This window comes from Salmo trutta, chromosome 25 (assembly GCF_901001165.1).
Source record: "Salmo trutta chromosome 25, fSalTru1.1, whole genome shotgun sequence".
Classification (NCBI taxonomy): domain Eukaryota; kingdom Metazoa; phylum Chordata; class Actinopteri; order Salmoniformes; family Salmonidae; genus Salmo; species Salmo trutta.
In genome coordinates, this window is record NC_042981.1 from 23901834 (window position 1) to 23928041 (window position 26208).

The 26208-nt window shown below is 44.5% G+C and overlaps 1 protein-coding gene across 15 annotated transcripts in view; it reads left to right on the forward strand.

Annotated features, from left to right (window-relative positions):
* kiaa1109 (KIAA1109 ortholog) overlaps positions 1 to 23886 on the forward strand; it is an 88236-nt gene extending 64350 nt beyond the window's left edge. For 6 of the 15 annotated variants that reach the window (XM_029713265.1, XM_029713272.1, XM_029713270.1 and 3 more), the window contains 30 exons: positions 279 to 477; positions 788 to 847; positions 1042 to 1265; positions 4199 to 4399; positions 4992 to 5122; positions 5223 to 5346; positions 5480 to 5592; positions 5715 to 5805; positions 6187 to 6240; positions 9035 to 9306; positions 9485 to 9700; positions 9883 to 10063; positions 10251 to 10440; positions 12238 to 12399; positions 12560 to 12699; positions 12877 to 13075; positions 13191 to 13394; positions 15683 to 15859; positions 16066 to 16206; positions 16437 to 16682; positions 17726 to 17879; positions 18181 to 18338; positions 18557 to 18746; positions 18945 to 19162; positions 19303 to 19554; positions 19856 to 20059; positions 20166 to 20360; positions 22074 to 22208; positions 22449 to 22608; positions 22854 to 23886. In XM_029713265.1, the coding sequence (XP_029569125.1) occupies positions 279 to 477; positions 788 to 847; positions 1042 to 1265; positions 4199 to 4399; positions 4992 to 5122; positions 5223 to 5346; positions 5480 to 5592; positions 5715 to 5805; positions 6187 to 6240; positions 9035 to 9306; positions 9485 to 9700; positions 9883 to 10063; positions 10251 to 10440; positions 12238 to 12399; positions 12560 to 12699; positions 12877 to 13075; positions 13191 to 13394; positions 15683 to 15859; positions 16066 to 16206; positions 16437 to 16682; positions 17726 to 17879; positions 18181 to 18338; positions 18557 to 18746; positions 18945 to 19162; positions 19303 to 19554; positions 19856 to 20059; positions 20166 to 20360; positions 22074 to 22208; positions 22449 to 22608; positions 22854 to 23079 (5217 nt within the window). In that variant the 3' untranslated portion in view covers positions 23080 to 23886. The remainder of the gene's footprint in view (positions 1 to 278; positions 478 to 787; positions 848 to 1041; positions 1266 to 4198; positions 4400 to 4991; positions 5123 to 5222; positions 5347 to 5479; positions 5593 to 5714; positions 5806 to 6186; positions 6241 to 9034; positions 9307 to 9484; positions 9701 to 9882; positions 10064 to 10250; positions 10441 to 12237; positions 12400 to 12559; positions 12700 to 12876; positions 13076 to 13190; positions 13395 to 15682; positions 15860 to 16065; positions 16207 to 16436; positions 16683 to 17725; positions 17880 to 18180; positions 18339 to 18556; positions 18747 to 18944; positions 19163 to 19302; positions 19555 to 19855; positions 20060 to 20165; positions 20361 to 22073; positions 22209 to 22448; positions 22609 to 22853) is intronic. The other 9 variants (XM_029713275.1, XM_029713277.1, XM_029713278.1 and 6 more) reach the window with 7 other exon arrangements.
* Positions 23887 to 26208: the final 2322 nt, after the last annotated feature.

Sequence of the window (26208 nt, forward strand, 5' to 3'; positions counted from 1 at the left end):
ATTTTTTACATAGTGGTGTAGCCGAACAACAAGGTGGCGCAACGCCCCTCTTACATTATTTGGGGTGAACCCTGTGTGTGTGGGGGGACTTCATTTAATTGTTAACAAACTATTTAATAGTGTTTATAGGCAGACCGTCAAATAAAATGTTACCATTAAGCCTTTAACTATTTCCAACAAACGACTGACACTTCAGCCTAAATATTATCCCTGTGTTAGACTTATCTGATGGCCTAACTGTAACATCTTACTCCACCTTTAAACCTCCATTCTTACAGGCAAACCACAGCATTGACTTTGACACGGGCTCGGCCCTGGTGCTAACCATCGAGAGCACGCTGATCACCGCTTGCTCCTCTGAGTCGCTGGTCAGCAAGGGCCACTTCAAGAACTTCTGCATCCGCTTCGCCGAGGGCTTTGAGACGTCCTGGGACGACTGGAAGCCTGAGATCCGAGGAGACATGATCATGAACGCCTGTGAGTGATTGGACCGCGAGATGTTGACTTTTACATGCAGGCTGGGATTGAAAAAAGCATGAGAATAGGTTGGCTTGTCTATATTTAGAGCTGGGCCTGGGAAAGCTGAGTTTTGAAGTTTAAGAATAAGTAGATAAAATGACATAGGGAAGGTCTTCAGCTTCACCCAAATATTATGTATCAAACGGACCAATACCTTTTGATATTCCACCCTAATTAAGGTCTACTTGTACCCTACTTCTTGCAGTGTGGTCCCCTACACTGTGCTGTTCCCCTTTTTGATGTAATGTTGTTTGTCCTGCTGTTGTAGGTGTTGTTCCTGATGGCACATATGAAGTGTGCTCCAGAACCACAGGCCAGCCGTCAGCAGGTAAGTACTGCACTGATGATGAACATCGAACCTTGTGTTTATTATGAAAGGGGTCAGTGTGAACATTGTCAAGCTGTTATCCAAGACACAGCACAGCTGTTTTATACTTCTCTGTGAACAAGATCTTTGTATTGTATTGAGTGATAGATGGATTTAGTGTAGAGTAATATTCTCTCTCCCTCTACGACCCTCAGAAAGCAGCAGTGCGGGCACCTGGGCACTGAACGTGCTGTGGAAGATGTGTGGTATCGATGTCCACATGGACCCCAACATCGGCAAGCGGCTCAATGCCCTGGGCAACACGCTGACCTCGCTGACGGGCGAGGAGGACGTGGACGACATCGCTGACCTCAACTCCATCAACATGGTGGACTCTGATGAGGATGAGGCCGACACCATGTCGCCCACCATCCATATGGTCAGTCTTTCAGTCTTTGCCTAAACATGATAACCATGCTGAATATTTGTATAAATCACTTTGAACATGTGAATTGTACACTGAACAAAAATATAAACACAACATGTAAAGTGTTTCATGAGCTGAAATGGAAGATCCCAGACATTTTCCATACACACAAAAAGTTTATTTCTCAAATTATGTGCACAAATTTCTTTACATCCCTGTTTGTGAGCATTTCTCCTTTGCCAAGATAATCAATCTACCAGACAGGTGTGGCATATCAAGAAGCTGATTAAACAGCATGACCACTACACAGGTGCACCTTGTGCTGGGGACAATAAAAGGCCACTCTAAAATAAGCAGTTTTGTCACACAACACAATGCCACAGATGTCTCAAGTTTTGAGGGAGCGTGCCATTTCCATGCTGACTGCAGGTATGTCCACCAGAGCTGTCGCCAGAGAATTGAATGTTCATTGCACTACCATAAGCCTCATCCAACATCGTTTTATAGAATTTGTCAGTACGTCCAACCGGCCTCACAACCGCAGACCATGTGTAACCATGCCAACCCAGGACCTCCACAATGGCTTCTTCACCTGCAAGATCATCTGAGACCAGCCACCCGGACAGCTAATGAAACTGAGTTTGCACAACCAAAGAATTTCTGCAAAAACTGTCAGAAACCATATCAGGGATGCTCATCTACATGCTCGTCGTCCTCACCGGGGTCTTGACCTGACTGCAGTTCAGTGTCGTAACTGACTTCAGTGGGCATATACTCACCTTCGATGGCCACTGGAAAAGTGTGCTCGTCACGGATGAATCCTGGTTTCAACTGTAGCGGGCAGATGGCGTAGTGTGTGCGAGTGGTTTGCTGATGTTAACTTTGAACAGAGTTCCCCATGGTGGGGTTATGGTATGGACAAGCTTAAGCTACGGACAACGAACACAATTGAATTTTATCGATGTCAATTTGACTGTACAGTGACGAGATCCTGAGGCCCATTGTTATGCCATTCATCCGCTGCCATCACCTCATGTTTCAGCATGATAATGCACGGCCCCATGTCGCAAGGATTTGTACACAATTCCTGGAAGCTAAAAATGTCCCAGTTCTTCCATGGCCTGCATACTCACCAGACATGTCACCCATTGAGCGTGTTTGGGATGCTCTGGATCGACGTGTTGGATAGCGTGTTCCAGTTCCTGCCAATATCCAGCAACTTCGCACAGCCATTGAAGAGGACTGGGACAACATTCCACAGGCCACAATCAACAGCCTGATCAACTCTATGCGAATGAGATGTCGCGCTGCTTTGAGGCAAATGGTGGTCACACCAGATACTGACTGGTTTTCTGATCCACGCCCCAACTTCTTTTTTTAAGGTACAATTACTTGACCAAAAGTATGTGGACACCTGCTCGTCAAACATCTCATTCCAAAATCATGGGCATTAATATGAAGTTGGTCCCCCCTTTGCTGCTATAACAGCCTCCACTCTTCTGGGAAAGCTTTTCACTAGATGTTGGAACATTGCTGCGGGGACATGCTTCCATTCAGCCACAAGAACATTAGTGAGGTCGGGCACTGATGTTGGGCGATTAGGCCTGGCTCGCAGTCGGCGTTCCAATTCATCCGAAAGGTGTTCGATGGGGTTGAGGTCAGGGCTTTATGCAGGCCAGTCAAATTCTTCCACACCGATTTCGACAAACCATTTCTGTATGGACCTCGCTTTGTGCACGGGGGCATTGCCATGCTGAAACAGGAAATGGCCTTCTCCAAACTTGCCACAAAATTGTCAAGAATGTCATTGTATGCTGTAGCGTTAAGATTTCCATTCACTGGAACTAAGGGGCCTAGTCCGAACCATGAAAAACAGCCCCAGACCATTATTCCTCCTCCACCAGACTTTACAAATGCATTGGGGCAGGTAGTGTTCTCCTGACATCAGCCAAATCCATTCGTCCGTCGGACTGCCAGATGGTGAATCACTCCAGAGAACGCGTTTCCACTGTTCCAAAGTCCAATGGCGGTGAGCTTTACACCACTCCAGCCGATGCTTGGCATTGCGCATGGTGATCTTAGGCTTGTTTGCGGCTGCTCGGCCATGGAAAACCATTTCATGAAACTCCTGACATTGCTTCCAGAAGCAGTTTAGAACTCGGTAGTGAGTCTTGCAACCGAGGACTTGCCGGTCCAGTTCTGTGAGCTTGTGTGGCCTACCACTTTGCGGCTGAGCTGTTGTTGCGCCTAGACTTTTCCACTTCACCATAAAAGCACTTACAGGTGACCAGGGCAGCTCTAGCAGGACAGAAATTTGACAAACTGACTTGTTGGAAAGGTGGCATCCTATGACAGTGCCACGTTGAATGTCACTGAGCTCTTCAGTAAGGCCATTCTACTGTCAATGTTTGTCTATGGAGATTGCATGGCTGTGTACTCGATTATACTTCTGTCAGCAACAGGTGTGCCTGAAATGGCCAAATCCACCAATTTGAAGGGGTGTCTACATACTTTTGTATATATAGTGTATCTGTGACCAACAGATGCATATCTGTATTCCAATCATGAAATCCATGGTTTAATTTATTTATTTCAATTGACTGATTTTGCTTATATGAACTGTAACTCCGTAAAATCGTTGGAATTGTTGCATAATTCTGAGTGTGTTAATACCCTGTTAGAGTTTGCTAATACCTGTGATTCTATTGCAGTACAACCACGAGACGGTTTAGAAGACTGTTTGTGTAAGAGATTATTGTAGCTCTGTGTGGGTGTAGAAATCCTAAGTCTGTGTCAAAAATGTAAAAATGCACTGTGAGTGTTAAGGCTTTGCATATCTGTTCAAGCCACGTCAACCCCTTCCAGCCACTGTGACAGCGCTAAAAGCTATCCAAGCTGCACCCAGTTGAACCTTGCCTTGGGTGTATCCTTACCGTTGCTTACAGGGGAGCCCAGAGGGAGAGTGCAGCAGCCCAAGGCTCAGTCCCAGGCTCACGTTCAGGAAGCGGCTAGTAAACACCATCCTGGGCCTGAAAAGCCCCAGTGTCCAGAGCGTCTCGGCACCAGCCGACTACCTAAGCGACTATTCTCCTCCCCAGTCCAGAGGGAACAGGGCCAGGGCTCCCAGACCCATATCCTGGGGATGTGTATGTACTGTAGCCCATTCTCAACTGCCCTACCCTCTAGTCTCCTATCTACTGGGCCCCACAATCACGTTTAGGGTGGCATTAAGTCTCTATCGCCCATGTTTCAAGCTGCAGAATAGATTTCAATTGCTAAGTTACACCATGAAATGTGGTAATCTCAGAGGGCAAACAAAATTCTATCACTTAGCAATTGACTTTGTGGGGTTTAAGCACTTATGGTTCCCTTGTCACCTGGTTACACATGTTGTGATTTACTTCCTTATCTGAGAATTGGGTCATCAATAGGTCTCAAGGATTATGGTGATGGTGACTTCCATTTTGTGTATTTCTCTGCTGTTTATGTGTGTGTATAACTTGATTATTGGTGTGAGTATAAAATGTGGATTCGGTGGTGAGCTATGTAACTTCGGTGTAATAATTCATGCTTGGTTTAATACTTTTTTTGTGGTGTAATACAGTAACCCAGGTTGGTGGAGGTGTAATCTAATTCAGGTTATTTAATGTTGGTGTAATCTAGGTTATATAAATAACCAAACATTCTGTGGTGTAATATGTGAATTACAGGGTGTCATTTGTCTTCTATACTCCACAGGAGACCATAGACCTCAGGCGGCAGGCGGCAGTGGGCAACCAGATCTTGGATCCCAGAAGGGGGAAGTTAAACAAAAGAATAGTGGACATCAGAGAGCTGAATGAGCAGGCCAAAGTCATTGATGACCTCAAGTAAGAGTTCTTCCTGTCAAATGCAATTATAACCTCATGTTGTATATTTTATCACCTTAAACAAGGATCAATCATGTTTTCCTTCCCCACCCTTCAACAGGAAACTGGGAGCGAGTGAAGGCACAATCAACCAGGAGATCCAGCGCTACCAGCAGCTGGAGTCTGTGGCCGTCAACGACATCAGGAGAGACGTGCGCAAGAAACTACGACGCTCCAGCATGAGGGTGAGTCAACGCATTTAATACCACCCTTTATTCAACTGGCATTTTCCGGTTTAAAATGTAAAATGTCATTAACCTGAGCTGAAATGGAAAGGACACCATGACTGATGAGCCCTGATCATTGCTTCTCTACCAGGCTGCGTCTCTGAAGGACAAGTGGGGTCTGGGATACAAACCCAGCTATAACCGTTCCAAGAGTATCTCTACAGCAGCAGGGAGGCCTCCACTCAAAAGGATTGAACGCCAAAGGTACTGGAAGAGGAATCCTCGCTTGCAGCCGGAACCTAGCAGTCGTGGGGTCAATCAGGAATTCAAGAAGTGAATTGAATTTCCAATGGGTTGGATTGTTATTATTCTTATTTCCCTTTCAGTTCCAGAATAGGAGATGTTGATGACTTACCGGACATCAGAGTTGATGCGTCCTCCCCAGGACCGAGAGTCACCTTCAACATCCAGGACATGGTAGTGTATAGAAAGACCACAATAGTCTTCATGGTAGCTATTACCATGTAGACCCTGAGATAGGGCTGTAAACAGTAGGATTCTCCAAGATGGCAGTTGTACAGCAGCTGAAGAGAACTGGAGATGTGCATCCCTGAGTTATGGCATCATTTAATCCTCCATGTCCTTGTTTGTTTGTCACTATGACAGGCCTCTTGACTGTGTGTGTGTCTAAACATTGTGGAAACGCTCTGTCAGCGGAAGCTAAGTGTTAGCTTTTTCGCTTGCTTGTACCTTGAGGGAGAGTTAAGTGTGCCTTTTTGAGCGCAAAATCCCATCCTGAACATGCCATACTTTGATTTTCTGGATGGATTCCATTGTTCTCTTTCTGTTCAACTGAAGATTAATAATCAGGAGTCTACAAACCGACCGGTCAGTCCAGGAGAAGTCTTCAAGGTATTTGTAAAACCCCCCAAAAACTATCCCGAACAAATTAAAATCCCAAAATAACCAGATTTTTTTTCTCCTTTCTTCTAATAAATTGGTTAAAACTGAAAACGTGGACATTCCAAACAGGATGGTGAGATATAGGCTAGAACTATCAATCAATGCTTGATTGTCATATCTTGGTTTGAGTCATTCCTTGCCATCTATAATAGCTAGAGATGAGCTAGTCAAGTTAACTCTAGTTAATAATTTTACGCATTCAAAATACAACTCTAATAGCAACTGTAGGGAATAATATACTCGGAATAACAAGGCTTTCAACAAGCCGTTGCCTCTGGTTATGTGTTACAAAGAAAACGATTTATTCACTGCATTGCTACAGCTACGTCATTGACAATATTTTGCTGCTACGTAGATATGGATAGACTATGCATGTGCGTGGTAGTATACATGCATAGTATGCTATGCATGTAGGTACTAAGTGGTTAAAATTATATTTGAATATTACAATTGATTCACACCTTCCCATCCTGTAATGGAATTCCATGTTGTTCCTAATCAACTTCCTTCAACCACAGATGTCTTTTCCTAACCACAGCAGCTATGCATGGCCAACTTCAAAACCTTAGGTTGTATAGTTTGAGCCTAAAACTGTAAACCTTTAGGTTGGCCAACCTCTTAATAAGTGTGCATCAAAGCCATGACTAGAGGTGGCATTGAGTTTTCTTTCTGTCTTAGTTGGTGGTTGTTTATGACTAATACTGTCTTTTGTGAGGGCTTGTAATGTCTTCTCTTTTGGGAGTTTGTCAGTTTTATCCACTGTCCTGAAACCAGATGTTGTCCTGCAGCTTCACCTGCACCTGCAGGTGTCTTCATCCTAACATCCTCCTCTTCATCCTCTTTATCTCTCACTCTGTATCTCTCTCCTATGTCCTCTCCCAGAGCATTGCACGATCTCTGAGCATCCTGTGGGGGGGGAAACGTAACGCACATAGCAACCTGTATTACAGGACATTTTATCCTCTAGTAATATATATTACATCTAGCAATAGCCATGACATTATCCATGTTTGTGTGTGTGCGTGCGGTACCAGTCAAATGTTTGGACACACCTACTCATTCCAGGGTTTCTTTATTTTTTTACAATTTTCTACATTGTAGAATAATAGTGAAGACATGAAATACTATGAAACTATGAAATAACACATATGGAATCATGTAGTAACCAAAAAAGTGTATATTTGAGATTGATCAAAGTAGCCACCCTTTGCCTTGACAGCTTTGCACACTCTTTGCATTCTCTCAACCAGCTTCATGAGGTAGTCACCTGGAATGCATTTCAATTAACAGGTGTGCCTTGTTAAAAGGTAATTTGTGGAATTTCTTTCCTTCCTAATGCGTTTGAGCCAATCAGTTGTGTTGTGACAAGGTAGGGTTGGTATATAGAAGATAGACCTATTTGGTAAAACACCAAGTCCATATTATGGCAAGAACAGCTCAAAAAAGCAAAGACAAACGACAGTCCATCATTACTTTTAGACATGAAGGTCAGTCAATCCGGAAAATTTCAAGAACTTTAAGTGTCTTCAGTCGCAAAAAACATCAAGCGCTATGATGAAACTGGCTCTCATGAGGACCGCCATCGGAAAGGAAGACCCAGAGTTACCTCTGCCACAGAGGATAAGTTCATTAGAGTTAACTGCACCTCAGATTGCAGCCCAAATAAATGCTTCAGAGTTCAAGTAACAGACACATCTCAACAGCAACTGTTCAGAGGAGACTGCGTGAATCAGGCCTTCATGGTTGAATTAATGCAAAGAAATCACTACAAAAGGACACCAATAATAATAAGAAACTTGCTTGGGCCAAGAAACACACGCAATGGACATTAGACCGGTGGAAATCTGTCCTTTTGTCTGTGGCCAAATTTGAGTTTTTTGGTTCCAACCGCCTTGTCTTTGTGAGACGCAGAGTAGGTGAACGGATGATCTCCGCATGTGTGATTCCCACTGTGAAGCATGGAGGAGGTGGTGTGGGGGTGCTTTGCTGTTGACACTGTCAGTGATTTTTATTTAGAATTCAAGGCACACTTAACCAGCATGGCTACCACAGCATACTGCAGTGATACTTCATCCCATCTGATTTGCGCTTAGTGGGACTATCATTTGTTTATCAACAGGACAATGACCCAGAACACACCTCCAGGCTGTGTAAGGGGAGTGATGGTGATGCATCAGATGACCTGGCCCCCACAATCACCCGACCTCAATCCAATTGAGATGGTTTGGGATGAGTTGGAACGCAGAGTGAAGGAAAAGCAGCCAACAAGTGCTTAGCATATGTGGGAACTCCTTCAAGACTGTTGGAAAAGCATTCCAGGTGAAGCTGGTTGAGAGAATGCCAAGAGTGTGCAAAGTGTGGCTACTTTGAAGAATCTCATATATATATAGATTTGTTTAACACTTTTTTTGGTTACTACATGAGTCCATATGTGTTATTTCCTAGTTTTGATGTCTTCACTATTATTCTACAATGAAGAAAATAGTCAAAATAAAGAAAAACCCTTGAATGAGTGTGTCCAAACACTTGACTGGTACTGTATGTATATATGCTAAGTTAGAGTAGATTGGTTATGACATTGGTTATGACAATTTTCTATCCATAATCGTGATAAATTAATTAGTACTACACGTGCATACAGTTCCTTTGAGCAGGATGCTATCTGCTACAGAGTTTATATCACCGAAAAATGTTGAGTCTAACTGTCCCCCTCTCAACACCTCCCATCTGTCCTCTGCTGAAGTTTCCGGAGGAGACAGAAATGGATCTGTTGTCTATCACCATTGATGAGCGACTCCATCCTCATCTTCATCACCTTCATAATTTCCCATCCATTAGCGAAGGGCCCCACTCAGTGTTCAGCGCCCCTGCCACCCCTGCCGTCTTTTCACCTGGCATTCCCTTCCAGCACGACGACATGCGCCGCGACGAGCTCTCCTCCTCTTCCTCAGAGGATTCCGACAAGGAAGAAGAGTTTGACCGCGAGAGGCCTTCCTGCTACTTCAGGAGGCCTGTGTGAGTCCTCTCTCATTACTGTTTATTTGGCCTGTTTCTTGGACCCAGATTAAGCCTACTCTTGGACTGAAAAGCATGCTCAATGGAGGATAATAATTCAAACTATTAATTATTTTATTCTTCCTGTTTTTGTGCCTGCTGAACCCCTAATGACCCTGCTTTCCTCTCTGTTTCACAGCCAACCACCACACAGGAAACCATCTGGCTTCGCCGCCGTCAGCCAGCTGTTCAGCGAGCGCTGGCCCAGCACGCCCACCAACCGCAGCCTCATGAGCTCGGTCACCGAGAGGAACATCGACTTTGAGCTGGACGTGCGCGTGGAGATTGACAGCGGCAAGTGTGTCCTGCACCCCACTACCCAGCAGCCGGAGAACGAGGATGTCTCCTTCAGAAGGTACGGCACCTGAACCCTAGGGATCTTCTAACTATTTTGATATATAGAGAGACCTATGCCTTATTATAATCTAGTCAAGTTATAAAGCATTATACCTGCAGGCTTTAAGTAAAGTGTTACCAAAGTTTCTTAGTCAAAGAATGCTATGTAACCAAAGTGTTCCTACTCCTCTTGTACTGTAGGAGTTGTGACCGCAGCTCCAGGAGTCTGGACCAGGAATCTCCACCCAAGAAGAAGAAGCTCCAGCCCACCTATACCTCCACCACCCAGCTCCTGGCCGGGAAGAAGGTGCCCTCCTCTCTGCAGACCAAATCCAGTGACCTGGAGACCACTGTCTTTTACATTCCGGGAGTAGATGTCAAGGTCAGTTATTTTGCTTTCAGGCCATTACTGTTTTGTTTCCCTCTATCTATGGAATGGTGTAAATAATGAGTTTAAACGATGACCCATCGATTGGATTCATTAAATGGTAGGAACTATATTGCCGTTGATGACCTAAGAGTTCAACTATTCTCATGCAAAACCATTTTTCAATTTCCTCCAACCCCAGTTGCACTACAACTCCAAGACCATAAAGACCGAGTCGCCTGATGCCTCCCGCGGATCCTCCCTCCCCCGCACCCTCTCCAAAGAATCCAAGCTGTATGGTATGAATGATAGCGGCCCTCACAACCCTCCCAATGCTGGCCAAAGCAAGACTAACTCGCTCCTTCCTCCCCCATCCCCACCTCTACCATCAGGTACTGAGAGCTCTCATCATTACCTGCATGCCCTTTCGCCTTCTGTGTTGACCCGCAGTAGAGCGCCACGTCTCCATCGTGCCCATAGACATCCTTAATCAACCCACCCATTAAAATCTAATGCATGCTCAATCAGTCTTTCCAAGGCTTTGATCTGTGAATGTTGAAGACACTGGTGATTTCTGTGTTGGAATGTTTTAAGATCCGGTTTGATTTCATTCTGTTTCAAACACTTAGTGGGTGGGTGGATAAACGCAGAGTGGCTGTTTTACTAAACACTGTTGCAAAGTTATTCTCCAAAGGAAAGAAAACATACAGTGGCAAGAAAAAGTATGTGAACCCTTTGGAATTACCTGGGTTTCTGTATAAATTGGTAATCAAATTTTATCTAATCTTCAGCTAAGTCACAACAATAGACAAACATAGTGTGCTTAAACTACTAACACACAAATTATTGTATTTGTCTTGTCTATATTGAATACATCATTTAAACATTCACGGTGTAGGTTGGGAAAAGTATGTGAACCCCTAGGCTAATGACTTCTCCAAAAGCTAACTGGAGTCAGGAGTCAGCTGACCTGGAGTCCAATCAATGAGACGTGATGGGAAACATGCCTCGAACAAAAGACATCTCAGAAGACTTAAGAATTGTTGACTTGCATAAAGCTGAAAAGGGTTACAAAAGTATCTCAAAGTCTTGATGTTCATCAGTCCACAGTAAAACAAAGTGTCTATAAATGGAGAAAGTTCAGTACTGTTGCTATTCTCCCTAGGAGTGGCCGTCCTGCAAAGATGACTGTAAGAGCACAACGCAGAATGCTCAATGAGGTTAATCTCTAATCCTAGAGTGTCAGCTAAAGACTTACAGAAAAAAAGGCACAGCACACTAACATCAAAACCTCATCCCAACTGTAAAGTATGGTGGCGGGAGCATCATGGTTTGGGCTGCTTTGCTGCCTCAGGGCCTGGACAGCTTGCTAATATCAACAGAAAAATGAATTCCCAAGTTTATCGAGACATTTTGCAGGAGGATGTTAGGCTATCTGTCCTCCAATTGAAGATCAACAGAAGTTGGGTGAGGCAACAGGGCAATGACCCAAAACACAGAAGTAAATCAACAACAGAATGGCTTCAACAGAAGAAAGTACTCCTTCTGGAGTGGCCCAGTCAGAGTCCTGACCTCAACCCGATTTGAGATGTTGTGGCATGACCTCGAGAGCAGTTCACACCAGACATCCCAAGAATATTGCTGAACTGAAACAGTTTTGTAAAGAGGAATGATCCAAAATTCTTCCTGACCGTTTTGCAGGTCTGACCCGCAGCTACAGAAAACGTTTGGTTGAGGTTATTGTTGCCAATGGAGGGTCAACCAGTTATTAAATCCAAGGGTTCACATACTTTTCCCAGCCTGCACTGTGAATGTTTACTCGGTGTGTTCAATAAAGACATGAAAACGTATAATTGTTTTTTATTAGTTTAAGCAGACTGTGTTTTGTATATTGTTGTGACCTAGATGAAGATCAAATTTTATGACCAATTTATGCAGAAATCCAGGTATTTCCAAAGGGTTCACATACTTTTTCTTGACACTGTAACATGTAGACCCAAAAAGTAAATGAAAGCACAAGGTCTTATTTCTTACCTTTTTTTTGTTTCATTTCCTTGGGAGTGAAAAACATTTGTTAAATCTGTCCCAATATATCTTTCACTTTGTGTTTTCACTCTCTTACCAATGTTGGTGGGTGTAGTGAAGCCTTGTGTGACCCTGTCCAAACGCCGATCATGTCTCCCCTGCAGCCAAAGGCAAGGGCAGTGGTGGGGTGAAGACAGCCAAGCTGTATGCCTGGGTGGCCCTCCAGACCCTCCCAGAAGAGATGGTCATCAGCCCTTGTCTTCTGGACTTCCTGGAGAAAGCCTTGGAGACCATTCCCATCACACCGGTGGAAAGGAACTATACTGGTATGTTGGGTCATTCCATTGCAAATACATCATCTGTTCACCTCACCTCTTTGGATTTTAATTGGACAAAAAATCCATAAATGTTTGCTGGACCTGAAACATCAAGAACTTACAAAACCGTTGCTCAAAGCTGACCCCTTTTTGTCTCTGTGTGTCTCAGATCTGAACTCCCAGGAGGAGGACTTAGGCCAGTTTGATCCAGTGGAGCCCCTGGAGGAGTCCACCACATCCCTGGTGTCCTCATCCACCTCTGCCTACTCCTCCTTTCCTGTGGACGTGGTGGTTTATGTCAGAGTACAGGTAACCTACCTCCGTCTGCCCACCTTACTGTGGCCCCCATAGCTCAGTTCATGTCACTCTGTTCTCCATTGTACAATATGAGTATGTTTTGCTGTCATAATGTCCAATCCCTGAGACACCACACTCAAAGTAATGACGTTTTCAAAATTCTATTCTAATCTGACTCAATGTCTCTAGCCCTCTCAGATCCGCTTCAGCTGCTTGCCCATGTCCAGAGTGGAGTGTATGCTGAAACTGCCATCTTTAGACCTGGTATTCTCCTCTAATCGCGGTGAACTGGAGATCCCATCCAGCACCCAACCTACCGACGGCCCACATACACCCTCCTCCACCCCCCCGAGCCAACACATCCTCAAACCGCCCCCTGGCAAAGGAGGTATAGATAGCAACACTCCAATGCACCTGTAAAGCATCTTCTAAGTGTGTGAGTGGATTAATTTTGTTTTCTAAGCCTATCTGGTCCATAATAAAACCTCTTATCTAACCTCCAGGTCCCTCTCCATCTCTGGGTAGCCCTCTGGGCCGGACCCATCACAGCAGCAGCCAGTCAGACCTCACCACCCCCCCCAGCAACTCCTCAGGGCTCAGCTTCACTGCCTGCATGTCAGACTTCTCCCTCTACGTGTTCCACCCTTACGGGGCAGGGAAACAGAAATCTGCTGTCACAGGGCAGGCACCAGGCCCAGGACCTCTAGGTATGGAAAAGTGTAGCGGAAAGTTTTTGAACTTTAACATTTCTCATGTATATTCTATAGCAATTTGAATGTTTTTTTGGGGGGGGGGGGGGGGGGGGGGGGTTGGATTGGATGGCCGGGTTTCCTTATTTATTCATGGTAATACTTGGGAACAGATTTTTTTAATGAAACTTTCTTAACTGAATTCCTGGTGATTTTTATTATTTATTTACCTAAAACTAAAATCCTAAAAAAATATAGACAGTGCCTTCAGAAAGTATCCACACCCCTTGACTTTGTCCACATTTTGTTGTTACAGCCTAAATTTTAAATTAATCAAATTGAGATTTTGTGTCACTGGCCTACACACAATACCCAAGAATTTCAAAGTGGAAATATGTTTTTAGAATTAATAAAAAATGAAAAGCACAAATGTCTTGAGTCAATAAGTATTCAACCCCTTTGTTATGGCAAGCCTAAATAAGTTCAGGAGTAAAAATGTGCTTAACAAGTCACATAATAAGTTACACTCTGTGTAAGTTACTCACTGTGTGCAATAATGGTGTTTAACATGCTTTTTGACTACAGCATCTATGTACCCCACACATACAATTATCTGTAAGGTCCCTCAGTCGAGCAGTGACTTTCAAACACAAATTCAACCACAAAGACCAGGCAGGTTTTCCAATGCCTTGCAAAGGAGGGAACCTATTCGTAGATAAAAAAATAAAAGACATTAAATATGCCTTTAAGCATGGTGAAGTTATTAATTACTCTTTGGTTGATGTATCAATACATCCAGTCACTACAAAGACACAGGCATCCTTCCTAACTCAGTTGCCGGAGAGGAAGGAAACCGCTCAGGGATTTCACCATGATGCCAATGGTGGCTTTAAAACAGTTAGAGTTGAAAGGCTGTGATGGGAGAAAATTGAGGATGGATCAACAACATTGTAGTTACTCTACAATACTAACCTAAATGACAGAGTGAAAAGAAGGAACCATGTACAGAATGAAAAAAAATTCTAAAACACGCATCCTGTTTGCATTAAAGTATAACCACAACAACAAAAACATCTAAATAAATGAACTTTATGTCCTGATTACAAACTCTTATGTTTGGGGCCAATCCAACATAACACATTACTGAGTGCCACTCTTCATATTTTCAAGCATGGTGGTGGCTGCATCATGTTATGGGTATGCTTGTCATCGGCAAGGACTAGGGAGTTTTTTAAGATAAAAAGAAACGGAATAGATCTAAGCTCAGGCAAAATCCTAGAGGAAAACCTGGTTGTCTGCTTTCCAACACACTGGGAGCCAAATTCACCCATAACCCAAGGCCAAATATACATTGGAGTTGCTTACCAAGATGACATTGACTTTTCCTGTGGCCTAGTTACATGTTTGACTTAAATCGTCTTGGAAATCAATGGCAAGTCTTGAAAATGGCTGTCTAGCAAGGATCAACAACCAACTTGACAGAGCTGGAAGAATACATTAAAAAAAAAAATGCAAATATTGTACAATCCAGGTGTGCAAAGCTCTTTAGAGACTTACCCAGAAAGACTCTCAGCTGTATGTCGCCACCAAAGGTGATTCTAACATGTATTGACTCAGTGGTGAGAATGAGCCATTTCTGTATTTCTTTTTCAATAAATTAGCCAAACTTTGGTGTGTAGATGGGTGAGAACTTAAATAAAAAAAAATGTTTTAACATTTTAAATTCAGGCTGTAACACAACAAATGTGGAATAAGTCAAGGGATATGAATACTTTCTGAAGACACTGTAATTATCATCATAAAAATCTGTCAGTTTAAACTAGAGATATCTATATATTTTTTGCATTGGATACGGGTGTCTCAATCCACCGCATCCGCCAATGTTGCACTTCCGCATCTGTGGTGACAGAGCTAGAGCAGTGTTTGTCAGATCATGAGACATCCTGAAAATCGGTCTTCTCTCAAAATCGTCTGTAGCGTCCGAACGGTTTGGCCTACAAACTATAATGGACCCTATGGAAAGATGAGACTCTCACGAACACAATAGTTCATTTTGCTGTACGACCCCCACAAGCATCTTGGGACTTGTCTGAACTCGGTACAGTCGGCTGCCTTATCCCCTGTTCTATAGCCTATGTTTAGTCCTGTGCATTATATTGCAGTGAAGACTACCAACTACGCTGTACAGCATGCCTTATAGTGATAGTGTACTTTCACAGCAGGCTTGTTCAGTCTTCCATCAGTTCAATGTGTAGCATTATAACAGCGCCATGAAGTGTCACTTCATAGCTGTTTTTTCCTTTAAGGTACAGTGGATGAGGAGCCGTCCTCTGTGACTGGGAGGAAGGATTCCCTCAGCATCAACCTGGAGTTCGTCAAGGTCAGCCTGTCCAGAATGAGACGCACCGGAGGACCAACCTTTATCGAGAGTTTTATACCCGGCAAGGGGGGCAAGATGGACACCACCCTCATCAATATCTCAGGTGCCTTATCTGCTCTTGGAACGGGGTTAATGGTTGGGACACTGTCTCTAACCTGAGCTCAATATTTGGTCTTCAAAATGGGAATGTCATGTATATCTTGACAATGAAGCTGATCCATTTTGACATTTCAATTCCCCTGTCAAGATGGTTGAATCCACAGACAATGGTATTCCTGGCCAACTTTGAATGTTTTCTCTCTCTCTTAGCTGTGTGTGACATCGGCTCTGCCTCCTTCAAGTATGACATGCGGAGGCTGAGTGAAATCCTGGCCTTCCCCAGAGCCTGGTACCGCCGCAGCATCGCCCGACGCCTCTTCCTAGGAGACCAGACCATCAACATGCCAACAGGTAGAAACACAACTCCTCGATAGGCCTTTGAGCCCTGAGAGTGTAATTTTCCTTGTGTAATAAATTATCAACATTTTTACTTCTGACTGGGTTTATTTCCTAGATACTCTGTTTTCTCTCACTCTCTTAATCTGTTAATGTCAGTCCCTTTAAAACCATAGGGATGTTTTCCCCAAACCTGTGTTGATTTCAAAACATGCCCTTTACCTGAACCTGCTTCTCTCCTCCAGCCTCAGGTCCAGCCACCCCAGACTCTGTAGAGAACATGGCCCAACACCTGTCACCAGAGTCCAGCTGTAAAGCCTACTGGAGGACCTGGGACGGTAGCACTGGGCAGCACATGCCCCAGTCCCCCAACGTGTTCTCAGACCACTCCACTGGGAGCAACATGTCCCCCGGGGGCCTGTCCTCCCACCTCAAGTCCCCGGCCCCCGGACGCACCAGGAGTGTCTCCGATTCCTCTGCCCCCAGAAGAGGTACCAACTCAAAAATTAGTGCTCAGCACCATCAAGGAACACAATAAATGCAGTTAGAATGATGAATGAATACTATATCCCTCATTAAGACTGGGAATAACTTTGCCCGCAAAACACCAGTCTCAACGTCAACACTGAAGAGGCGTCTCCGGAATGCTGGCCTTCTAGACAGAGATCCTCTGTCCAGTGTCTGTGTTCTTTTGCCCATCTTAATATTTTCTTTTTATTGGCCAGTCTTAGATATATGGCTTTTTCTTTGCAACTCTGCCTAAGAAGGCCAGCATCCCGGAGTCGCCTCTTCACTGTTGACGTTGAGACTGGTGTTTTGCAGGTACTATTTAATGAAGCTGCCAGTTGAGGACTTGTGAGGCGTCTGTTTCTCAAACTAGACACTCTAATGTACTTGTCCTCTTGCTCAGTTGTGCACCGGGGCCTCCCACTCCTCTTTCTATTCTGGTTAGCGCCAGTTTGCACTGTTCTTATGAAGGGAGTAGTACACAGCGTTGTACGAGATCTTCAGTTTCTTGGCAATTTCTCGCATGGAATAGCCTTCATTTCTCAGAACAAGAATAGACTGACGAGTTTCAGAAGAAAGTCCTTTGTTTCTGGCCATTTTGAGTCTGTAATCGAACCCACAAATGCTGATGCTCCAGATACTCAACTAGTCTAAAGAAGGCCAGTTGTATTACTTCTTTAATCAGTACAACAGTTTTCAGCTGTGCTAACATAATTGGAAAAGGGTTTTCTAATGATCAATTAGTCTTTTAAAATGATAAACTTGGATTAGCTAACACAACGTGCCATTGGAAGGCAGGAGTGATGGTTAATGATAATGGGCCTCCGTATGCCTATGTAGATATTCCATTCAAAATCAGCCATTTCCAGCTAAAATAGTCATATCCAACATTAACAATGTCTACTCTGTATTTCTGATCAATTTGATGTTATTTTAATGGACAAAAAATGTGCCTTTATTTCGAAAACAAGGACATTTCTAAGTGACGCCAAACTTTTGAACGGTAATGTATTTCCCTCCCATGCAGATTCTGTGACCAAGACGTCCACGCCATCGTTCAATAAGAGCGGCAAGGCAGCCGGCCCCCAGGGTACCCCGTGGGAGACACTAGTGGTGTTCGCCATCAACCTGAAGCAGCTCAACGTCCAGATGAACATGAGCAATGTCATGGGCAACAACACGTATGTCTTCCTTTTACCCCTCCCACTCAACACACTATACTCTACACACTAGGAGCCAGTTTCCCAGACACAGATTTAAGTCTATTCCTTATAATTCATATCAGCATATTACTTAATGTCTATATCTGACTACCTATAAAAACATAACACAATCCGACATATAACCCTTACCAAAAGTATGATTATTAACATGGAAATATTTCTGTTGAAACAAACCATGCCTCATAGAAAGCAGATGTTGGTTATTCATGAGGAGGTGGGTGGAACTAACCTTTTCCCCTTTGCTCTTGTTTACCTCTAGTTGGACCACCAGTGGGCTGAAGAGTCAGGGTCGTCTGTCAGTGGGTAGTAACAGAGACAGAGAAATCAGCATGTCCGTGGGTCTGGGCCGCTCCAAACTGGACTCTAAAGGCGGCGTGGTGGGGGGCAATATAGATGTCAACACCCTAGAGATGGTCTGTAAGTACAGGGATGGGGAATCATGTATTATGCCACTGGCATGTACTGTTTTTGTGCTATTCCAAAACACATTGTTATGGATGTCAAAGATTGAACTCTGGCCTCGGGTCTTGGTGTTTTTAAATGATAAATGCATCCAGCTCTAACTTAAATATCCCTGTCAAACAAGTAGAATTTTAAATCCCTCTGCCGATCCTAACAACACATGTTTGTTGAAGCCCACATCTCGGAGCACCCCAACCAGCAGCCCAGCCATAACATCCAGATCACCATGGGTTCCACGGAGGCCCGCGTGGACTACATGGGCTCCAGCATCCTCATGGGCGTCTTCAGCAACGCAGACCTGAAGCTTAAGGATGAGTGGAAGGTCAACCTGTGCACTGTGGAGACAAGCCTATCAGAGAAAAGGTAAATAAGCTATCCTACCAGAGAAAATGTATAGCTATAACCCCTCTGGAAGCTACATTCTTGTATGTTCTCATTCTCTCTCATTTGTGGCCCCTTTCTCCCTCTGTCCCTTCCCCCTCTTCTCTTTTCCTATTATTTTTCTCATATTATTTTTTCAATTTTTTTTACCTCTTTCTACCTATCCCTCCCTCTCTCCAGTAAGATATTTGTCCAAGGGGACTTGCAGTGGGATATTTTCCAGGTGATCATCTCGCGCTCCACTACCCCCGACCTCATCAAGATTGGGATGAAGCTGCAGGAGTTTTTCACCCAGCAGTTTGACACAAGCAAACGAGCATTGTCCACATGGGGTCCAGTCCCCTACCTGCCCCCCAAGGCGCCGGTCATCAACATTGAGAAAGGTGCTGCAGAGCTGTGTAAGTATCCATTATGACTGGGTTCCCGGGTTCATCAAGTAAATGGACTGGTTTTCATCTAAATGCTCATCCACTCTTTCCGTCCCTTTCCCCCTCTATTGTCATTACACCTTCCGGCTCTCTCCCTTCCTCTCTCCTAGACATGGATGCGGCCCACCATCGACACTGGCCTGGAGTTTTGAAGGTGATCGCCGGGTGCCACATCTCCCTCTTCCAGATGCCTCTTCCAGAAGACGCAGTGCAACTGGGTGGCTCCATTAGTCTCCATGGCAACCACATGACCCTGGCCTGCTTCCACGGGCCCAACTTCCGCTCCAAGTCCTGGGCCTTATTCCACCTGGAGGAGCCCAACATAGCTTTTTTGACTGAGGCTCAGAAGATATTGGAGGACGGTAAGGCATTCAAGAGACTGAGAGGAGGGATGGGGAATTTGGATTTATTTGGGTAAAAAACGATACAACAATATGTACAGTGTCTTCCCAGAGGATAGGACTTAAGTGTTTTAATTGATACTTTTGTTTCCAAAGTGGTCCTCAATGGTAAAAACAAATCAAACATCTAATGATCAAAGACTAGAAAAAATGATGAACAACCACATTACATTCATATAGGCATACAAAACAAAGTGGCACATCATCCCTAAGCAAGCTGCCCTAAATACGTCTAACCTCAACCTATTTTCTATCCAATCAGGCTCCACTGATGAGTCCACCTACATCGTGCAGACGTTGGCTTTTAATCTGGGTCACAACACTATGGAAACTAAACCCTGCGGGGCGCTAGAGAGCCCCATGGCCACCATCACCAAAATCACCCGTCGCCGGCACGAAAACCCGCCTCACGGAGTAGCCACGGTCAAAGAGTGGTTCAACTACGTGACTGCCATGAGGAATGAGGGTAAAGTGTACTAAATACTACCAATGTCAAATTCAAGGTCTATTGTTTCCTTTGACCCAATGTTATTCAAGAGTCCTGCCTCATTCTAATGTATCCTGTTCCCCAGAACTGAACCTCTTGCGCAACGTACACGCCAACAACCCAGAGAGCGGGGCGGCCGCCAAGAGTTCAAGCCTGCTCAGCAGCTTCAGCGGCTCTTCAAGCTACAACCACGAGACAGAGACAATCTTCGCCCTTCCCAGAATGCAGCTGAACTTCAGCTCCAAAAACTTTCAGGATCCCGACGAACCCTCCTTGACCGGTAGGCTCAGTTGATTGTACAAAACATTGAGTTGCTGCACCCCCCCCCCCCCTTTGCCCTCAGAACAACCTAAATTCGTCAGGGAATTGACTCTACAAGGTGTCGAAAGAGTTCCACAGGGATGCTGGCCAATGTTGATGCCAATGCTTCCCACAGTAGTTGTGTAAAGTTGGCTTGATGTTGTTTGGGTGGTGGCCCATTCATGATACACACGGTAAACTGTTGAGTGTAAAACCAAGCACCGTTGCAGTCCTTCACACACTCAAACCGGTGTGCCACATACTACCATACCCTGTTCAAAGGCACTTAACCCCGAAGAGTCTAAGTCGAGGGGGGGGTCTACTAAGCTATATGGAATTGTTTTAAGAAGGTCATCCCAAGGATCATTTAGCTATTTGATTTTGAATTTTAATACCCCTTGAAAAATTATGTTTGGCCTTTATTAGCCCATACAAACATATTGAATAACAGATTCACTGCATGGAACAACAGATAGTCCCCAAAACATCTAAAGGAAGTTTGTTCTGAAGTGTCTGACCTATATCAGAGAAACACTACATGACCAAAAGTATATGTGGACACCTGCTCATCGTACATCACATTCCAAAATAATGGGAATTAATAATGAGTTGGTCCCCCCTTTGCTGCTATAACAGCCTCTACTCTTGTGGGAAAGCTTTCCACTAGATGTTGGAACATTGCTGCGGGAACTTGCTTCCATTCAGCCACAAGCATTAGTGAGGTTGGGCACTGATTTTGGGCGATCAGGCCTGGTTCGCAGTCAGCATTCCAATTCCTCCCAAAGGTGTTCAATTGTCATGCTGATACAGGAAAGGGCCTTCCCCAAACTGTTGCCACAAAGTTGGAAGTAAAGAATTGTCTAGAATGTCATTGTATGCTGTAGCGTTAAGATTTCCCTTCACTGGAACTAAGGGGCCCAAACCATGAAAAACAGCCCCAGACCATTATTCCTCCTCCACCAGACTTTACATTGGCACTATGCATTCGGGCAGGTAGTGTACTCCAGGCATCCACCAAACCCAGATTCATCCATCAGACTGCCAGATGGTGAAGCGAGATTCATCACTCCAGAGAACGTGTTTCCACTGCTCCAGAGTCCAATGGCAGTGAGCTTTACACCACTCCAGCTGAACCTTGGCATTGTGCATGGTGATCTTAGGCTTGTGTGCAACTGCACCTGACAAACAGGTGTTGTGCTGACATTGCTTCCAGAGGCAGTTTGGAACTCGTTAGTGAGTGTTGCAACCGAGGACAGCACCCGGCGGTCCCGTTCTGTGAGCTTGTGTGGCCTACCACTTCACGGCTGAGCCGTTGTTGCTCCTTGACATTTCCACTTCACAAAAAAATAACAGCACTTACAGGTGACCAGGGCAGCTCTAGCAGGGCAGAAATTTGACAAACTGACTTGTTGGAAAGGTGGCATCCTATGACGGCGCCACTTTGAAAGTCACTGAGCTCTTCAGTAAGGCCATTCTGCTGCCAATGTTTGTCTATGGCGATTGCATGGCTGGGTGCTCAATTTTATACACCTGTCAGCAACCAGTGTGGCTGAAATTGCACAATCCACAAATTTGAAGGTGTCCACATACTTTTGTGTATCTATCTCTCTTTTTTTTTTCTTTTTTTTCTGTCTTTCTTTGTTTGTTTGTTGGAAAGCAAGGTAACGACACTATTGTTTCGCGTCCGTTTCAGACTCCAACAGTAAGCCTAAGGTGGAGTGCAGCCTGGTGACTGAATTCACCGACCACATCTGTGTCACCATGGACGCAGAGCTCATCATGTTCCTGCATGACCTGGTCTCTGCCTACCTGAAGGAGAAAGAGAAGGGTGAGGGCACCTGAAATGTCAACAGCAGTAGCACACTACACTGCGCAACCTAGAACAATTAACTGTACTTTACATTAGATAAATAGCACTGAACTTTATATAGAAAATAAGAGCACCAAAGGTACAACTAAAATAGAATTTCAGTTGAAGGTGCTGTTTGATTTCGGAACTAGTAGTAAAAAAGGAGAACCAATGCACTCTTGATAGTTTCTCTCCCTCTCTCCCTTCCCTGGTCTGAAGCCCTTTTCAACCCCCGGATGTTTTCCACTCGGCCTGGTCAGAAGAGCCCAACGGCCCTTAATGATGAGAACTCCACAGACAAGGAGGATGGCATCAACTATACTACGGTGGACTGGAGAGAATTCATGTGCAACACCTGGCAGCTGGAGCCCACGCTCAGGTAAACCAGACCCCTTCCCTCAGACCCAATATATGCCACTACGTAGACACTTTTATCCAAACTAACAGTACAGTAAGTGCATACATTTGTAGTATGTGATCCCTGTGTGTGACTCCTTAACCCCTCACCTGAGCATTTCAACTACTCCATAAGCCCACTTTTAGGCCTATACACTAACCCTAAACCCTTTTGTCATACATCTCTATGAGGTTTCTTGACGCAGTCTTAATAATTCATTTCCACAGGCTCATCTCCTGGACTGGACGGAAGATCGATCCTGTCGGCGTGGACTACATTCTCCAGAAGCTAGGCTTCCACCACGCAAGGACTACAATTCCCAAATGGCTCCAGAGGGGAGTGATGGACCCCCTGGACAAGGTCCTCTCTGTCCTCATCAAAAAACTGGGCACGGCCCTGCAGGACGAGAAAGAGAAGAAGGAGAAGATAGGACGAGACAAGGAAGAGCACTAACACAAAACTTTAAAAACTGGAGGTCAGACGGTAAATCGTCAACAAACAAAACACTGGATAACTGGAAACACTGGATAGTTCCTTGACTTGCTGTACAGTGGATAGCGTCATAGGCACATTTACCTCTAAGCCGTGTAAATTTCAACATAGATGTTTACTGTGGTGCATGCCACTATGGGTTTTGACAGAAAAATGTGCACTGTTTTTATGTATATTTTGAACAAAATAGCAAGTCTTATTTGGCAGCTTAAAATAATAACCCTGAAAAACCCCAACATGAATTATATGATATACATGCTTTATATGGTTGTTGTCAGAACAAACACGTTGAAGTCATCATTTATGATACTTCTTTTATGGTTCATTACCTTTTTTCTGATGAGTGGGGGTTACTTCTAAATCATTACCTTTTTTCTGATGAGTGGGGGTTACTTCTAAATCATTACCTTTTTTCTGATGAGTGGGGGTTACTTCTAAATCATTGCCTTTTCTTTGTTTCCAATGGTAAAGTTGGAATGAGGAATCTCATTTTAAGTGTCAGTTTTTCGAAAATTTTCCTATGAACTAAAAAGTATTGGATGCTTTAAATCCTCGTATATAATGTATTGTAATGCTAAACCATGGTTAATTATTATTTTTTGTATCTTAATTTAATGGGGATCAGAAATGTATAGTCTAAAACCCATGTGAGCTGGGTGTCAAGCCTGTTTTTTTTTATATGTGCAATAGATCAGTGTATATAAAATGACTGTGAATTTCTTAAGTGTTGATTTCTTAATATAATAAAATCATTGCCATCCAATTTTACATCTGACTTCGTTGTCATATACAATGAGTGTACAAAACCTTATGAACACCTCTTTCCATGACCATAGATTTCACCTGGTTCAGTCTATGATCCCTTATTGATGTCACTTGTTAAATCTACTTCAATCAGTGTAAATGAAGGGGAGGAGACGGGTTAAAGAATGATTTTTAAGCCTTGAGATAATTGAGACATGGATTGTGTATGTGTGCCATTCAGAGGGTGAATGGGTAAGACAAAATATTTAACTGCCTTTAAACGGGGTATGGTAGTAGGTGCCAGGCGCACCGCTTGTGTCAAGAATTGCAACACTGCTGGGTTTTTCACACTCAACAGTTTCCCGTGTGTATTGAGAATGGTCCACCACCCAAAGAACATCCAGCCAACTTGACACAACTGTGGGAAGCATTGGAGTCAACATGGGCCGGCATCCCTGTGGAATGCTTTCAACACCTTGTAGAGTCCATGTCCTGACGAATTGAGGCTGTTCTGAGAGAAAAAGGTTGAGTTGTAACTCAATATTAGGAAGATGTTCTTAATGTTTTGTACACTGTGTATAGCCTACTGTTATTTATCAGATTTTCTAGATTTAAGTCAAGTGACAGTTGTGTGTTTCTCAACAAAGAAAAAGCTTTAACCTGGTCGCTGTGTGTGCGAGCAATGGGAAGGTTACTGTACTCCAGACCTCTTGTGTTCAGACTATCCTGCAGATATTTTAACTATGTGCAGTGAACCGTCAGTACGAATGGGAAAATCCCATTCCAAATGTTTGATTGGGTTATGGTGAACCAAATGTTTGTGGCCAGAAGATGGAGGCCAAATGTCGCTGTTTAAGTGGAATGCAACGGGAGAAGCTATAAAGTCACTTCTGACCTGTAAAACGGCTTACCAAAATCTAAAACTGACCTTTACCTTAACCCCAACCTAATTTTAGCCAATTCTGATTATATTTTTAATAAGCCTCTGATACAGTCCCAAAAATGTTTTGCATGACAGCAGTCAAGTTTTCAAGATATTGGTCTTTCAAGAAGCAAAGTGTGACAAAATTATGTGGCAAGTGACACTGCTTTTTGACAGACCACAATATTTTTTTGAAATTTTCAAAATAAAATACAAATCAAAATAATTTCTTCACAAAACTTGGCCTTTACTAGTCTTGATATAGCCATCAGTAGCGCAGGCAAAACATTTATTCAGCATTGTCGGAGACTGCTGAAGGAGAGCAGCTGCTGGTGAGACTGCTGAAGGAGAGCAGCCGCTGGTGAGACTGCTGAAGGAGAGCAGCCGCTGGTGAGACTGCTGAAGGAGAGCAGCCGCTGGTGAGACTGCTGAAGGAGAGCAGCCGCTGGTGAGACTGCTGAAGGAGAGCAGATACTGGTGAGACTGCTGAAGGAGAGCAGATACTGGTGAGACTGCTGAAGGAGAGCAGCCGCTGGTGAGACTGCTGAAGGAGAGCAGCCGCTGGTGAGACTGCTGAAGGAGAGCAGCCGCTGGTGAGACTGCTGAAGGAGAGCAGATACTGGTGAGACTGCTGAAGGAGAGCAGCCGCTGGTGAGACTGCTGAAGGAGAGCAGCTGCTGGTGAGACTGCTGAAGGAGAGCAGCCGCTGGTGAGACTGCTGAAGGAGAGCAGATACTGGTGAGACTGCTGAAGGAGAGCAGCCGCTGGTGAGACTGCTGAAGGAGAGCAGATACTGGTGAGACTGCTGAAGGAGAGCAGCCGCTGGTGAGACTGCTGAAGGAGAGTAGATACTGGTGAGACTGCTGAAGGAGAGCAGCCGCTGGTGAGACTGCTGAAGGAGAGCAGCCGCTGGTGAGACTGCTGAAGGAGAGCAGCTGCTGGTGAGACTGCTGAAGGAGAGCAGCCGCTGGTGAGACTGCTGAAGGAGAGCAGATACTGGTGAGACTGCTGAAGGAGAGCAGATACTGGTGAGACTGCTGAAGGAGAGCAGATACTGGTGAGACTGCTGAAGGAGAGCAGATACTGGTGAGACTGCTGAAGGAGAGCAGATACTGGTGAGACTGCTGAAGGAGAGCAGATACTGGTGAGACTGCTGAAGGAGAGCAGATACTGGTGAGACTGCTGAAGGAGAGCAGATACTGGTGAGACTGCTGAAGGAGAGCAGATACTGGTGAGACTGCTGAAGGAGAGCAGCCGCTGGTGAGACTGCTGAAGGAGAGCAGATACTGGTGAGACTGCTGAAGGAGAGCAGATACTGGTGAGACTGCTGAAGGAGAGCAGCCGCTGGTGAGACTGCTGAAGGAGAGCAGCCGGGTGTATGACCTGCTAGAGCTCAGCATGCAACACATACCCCTGACCACCGG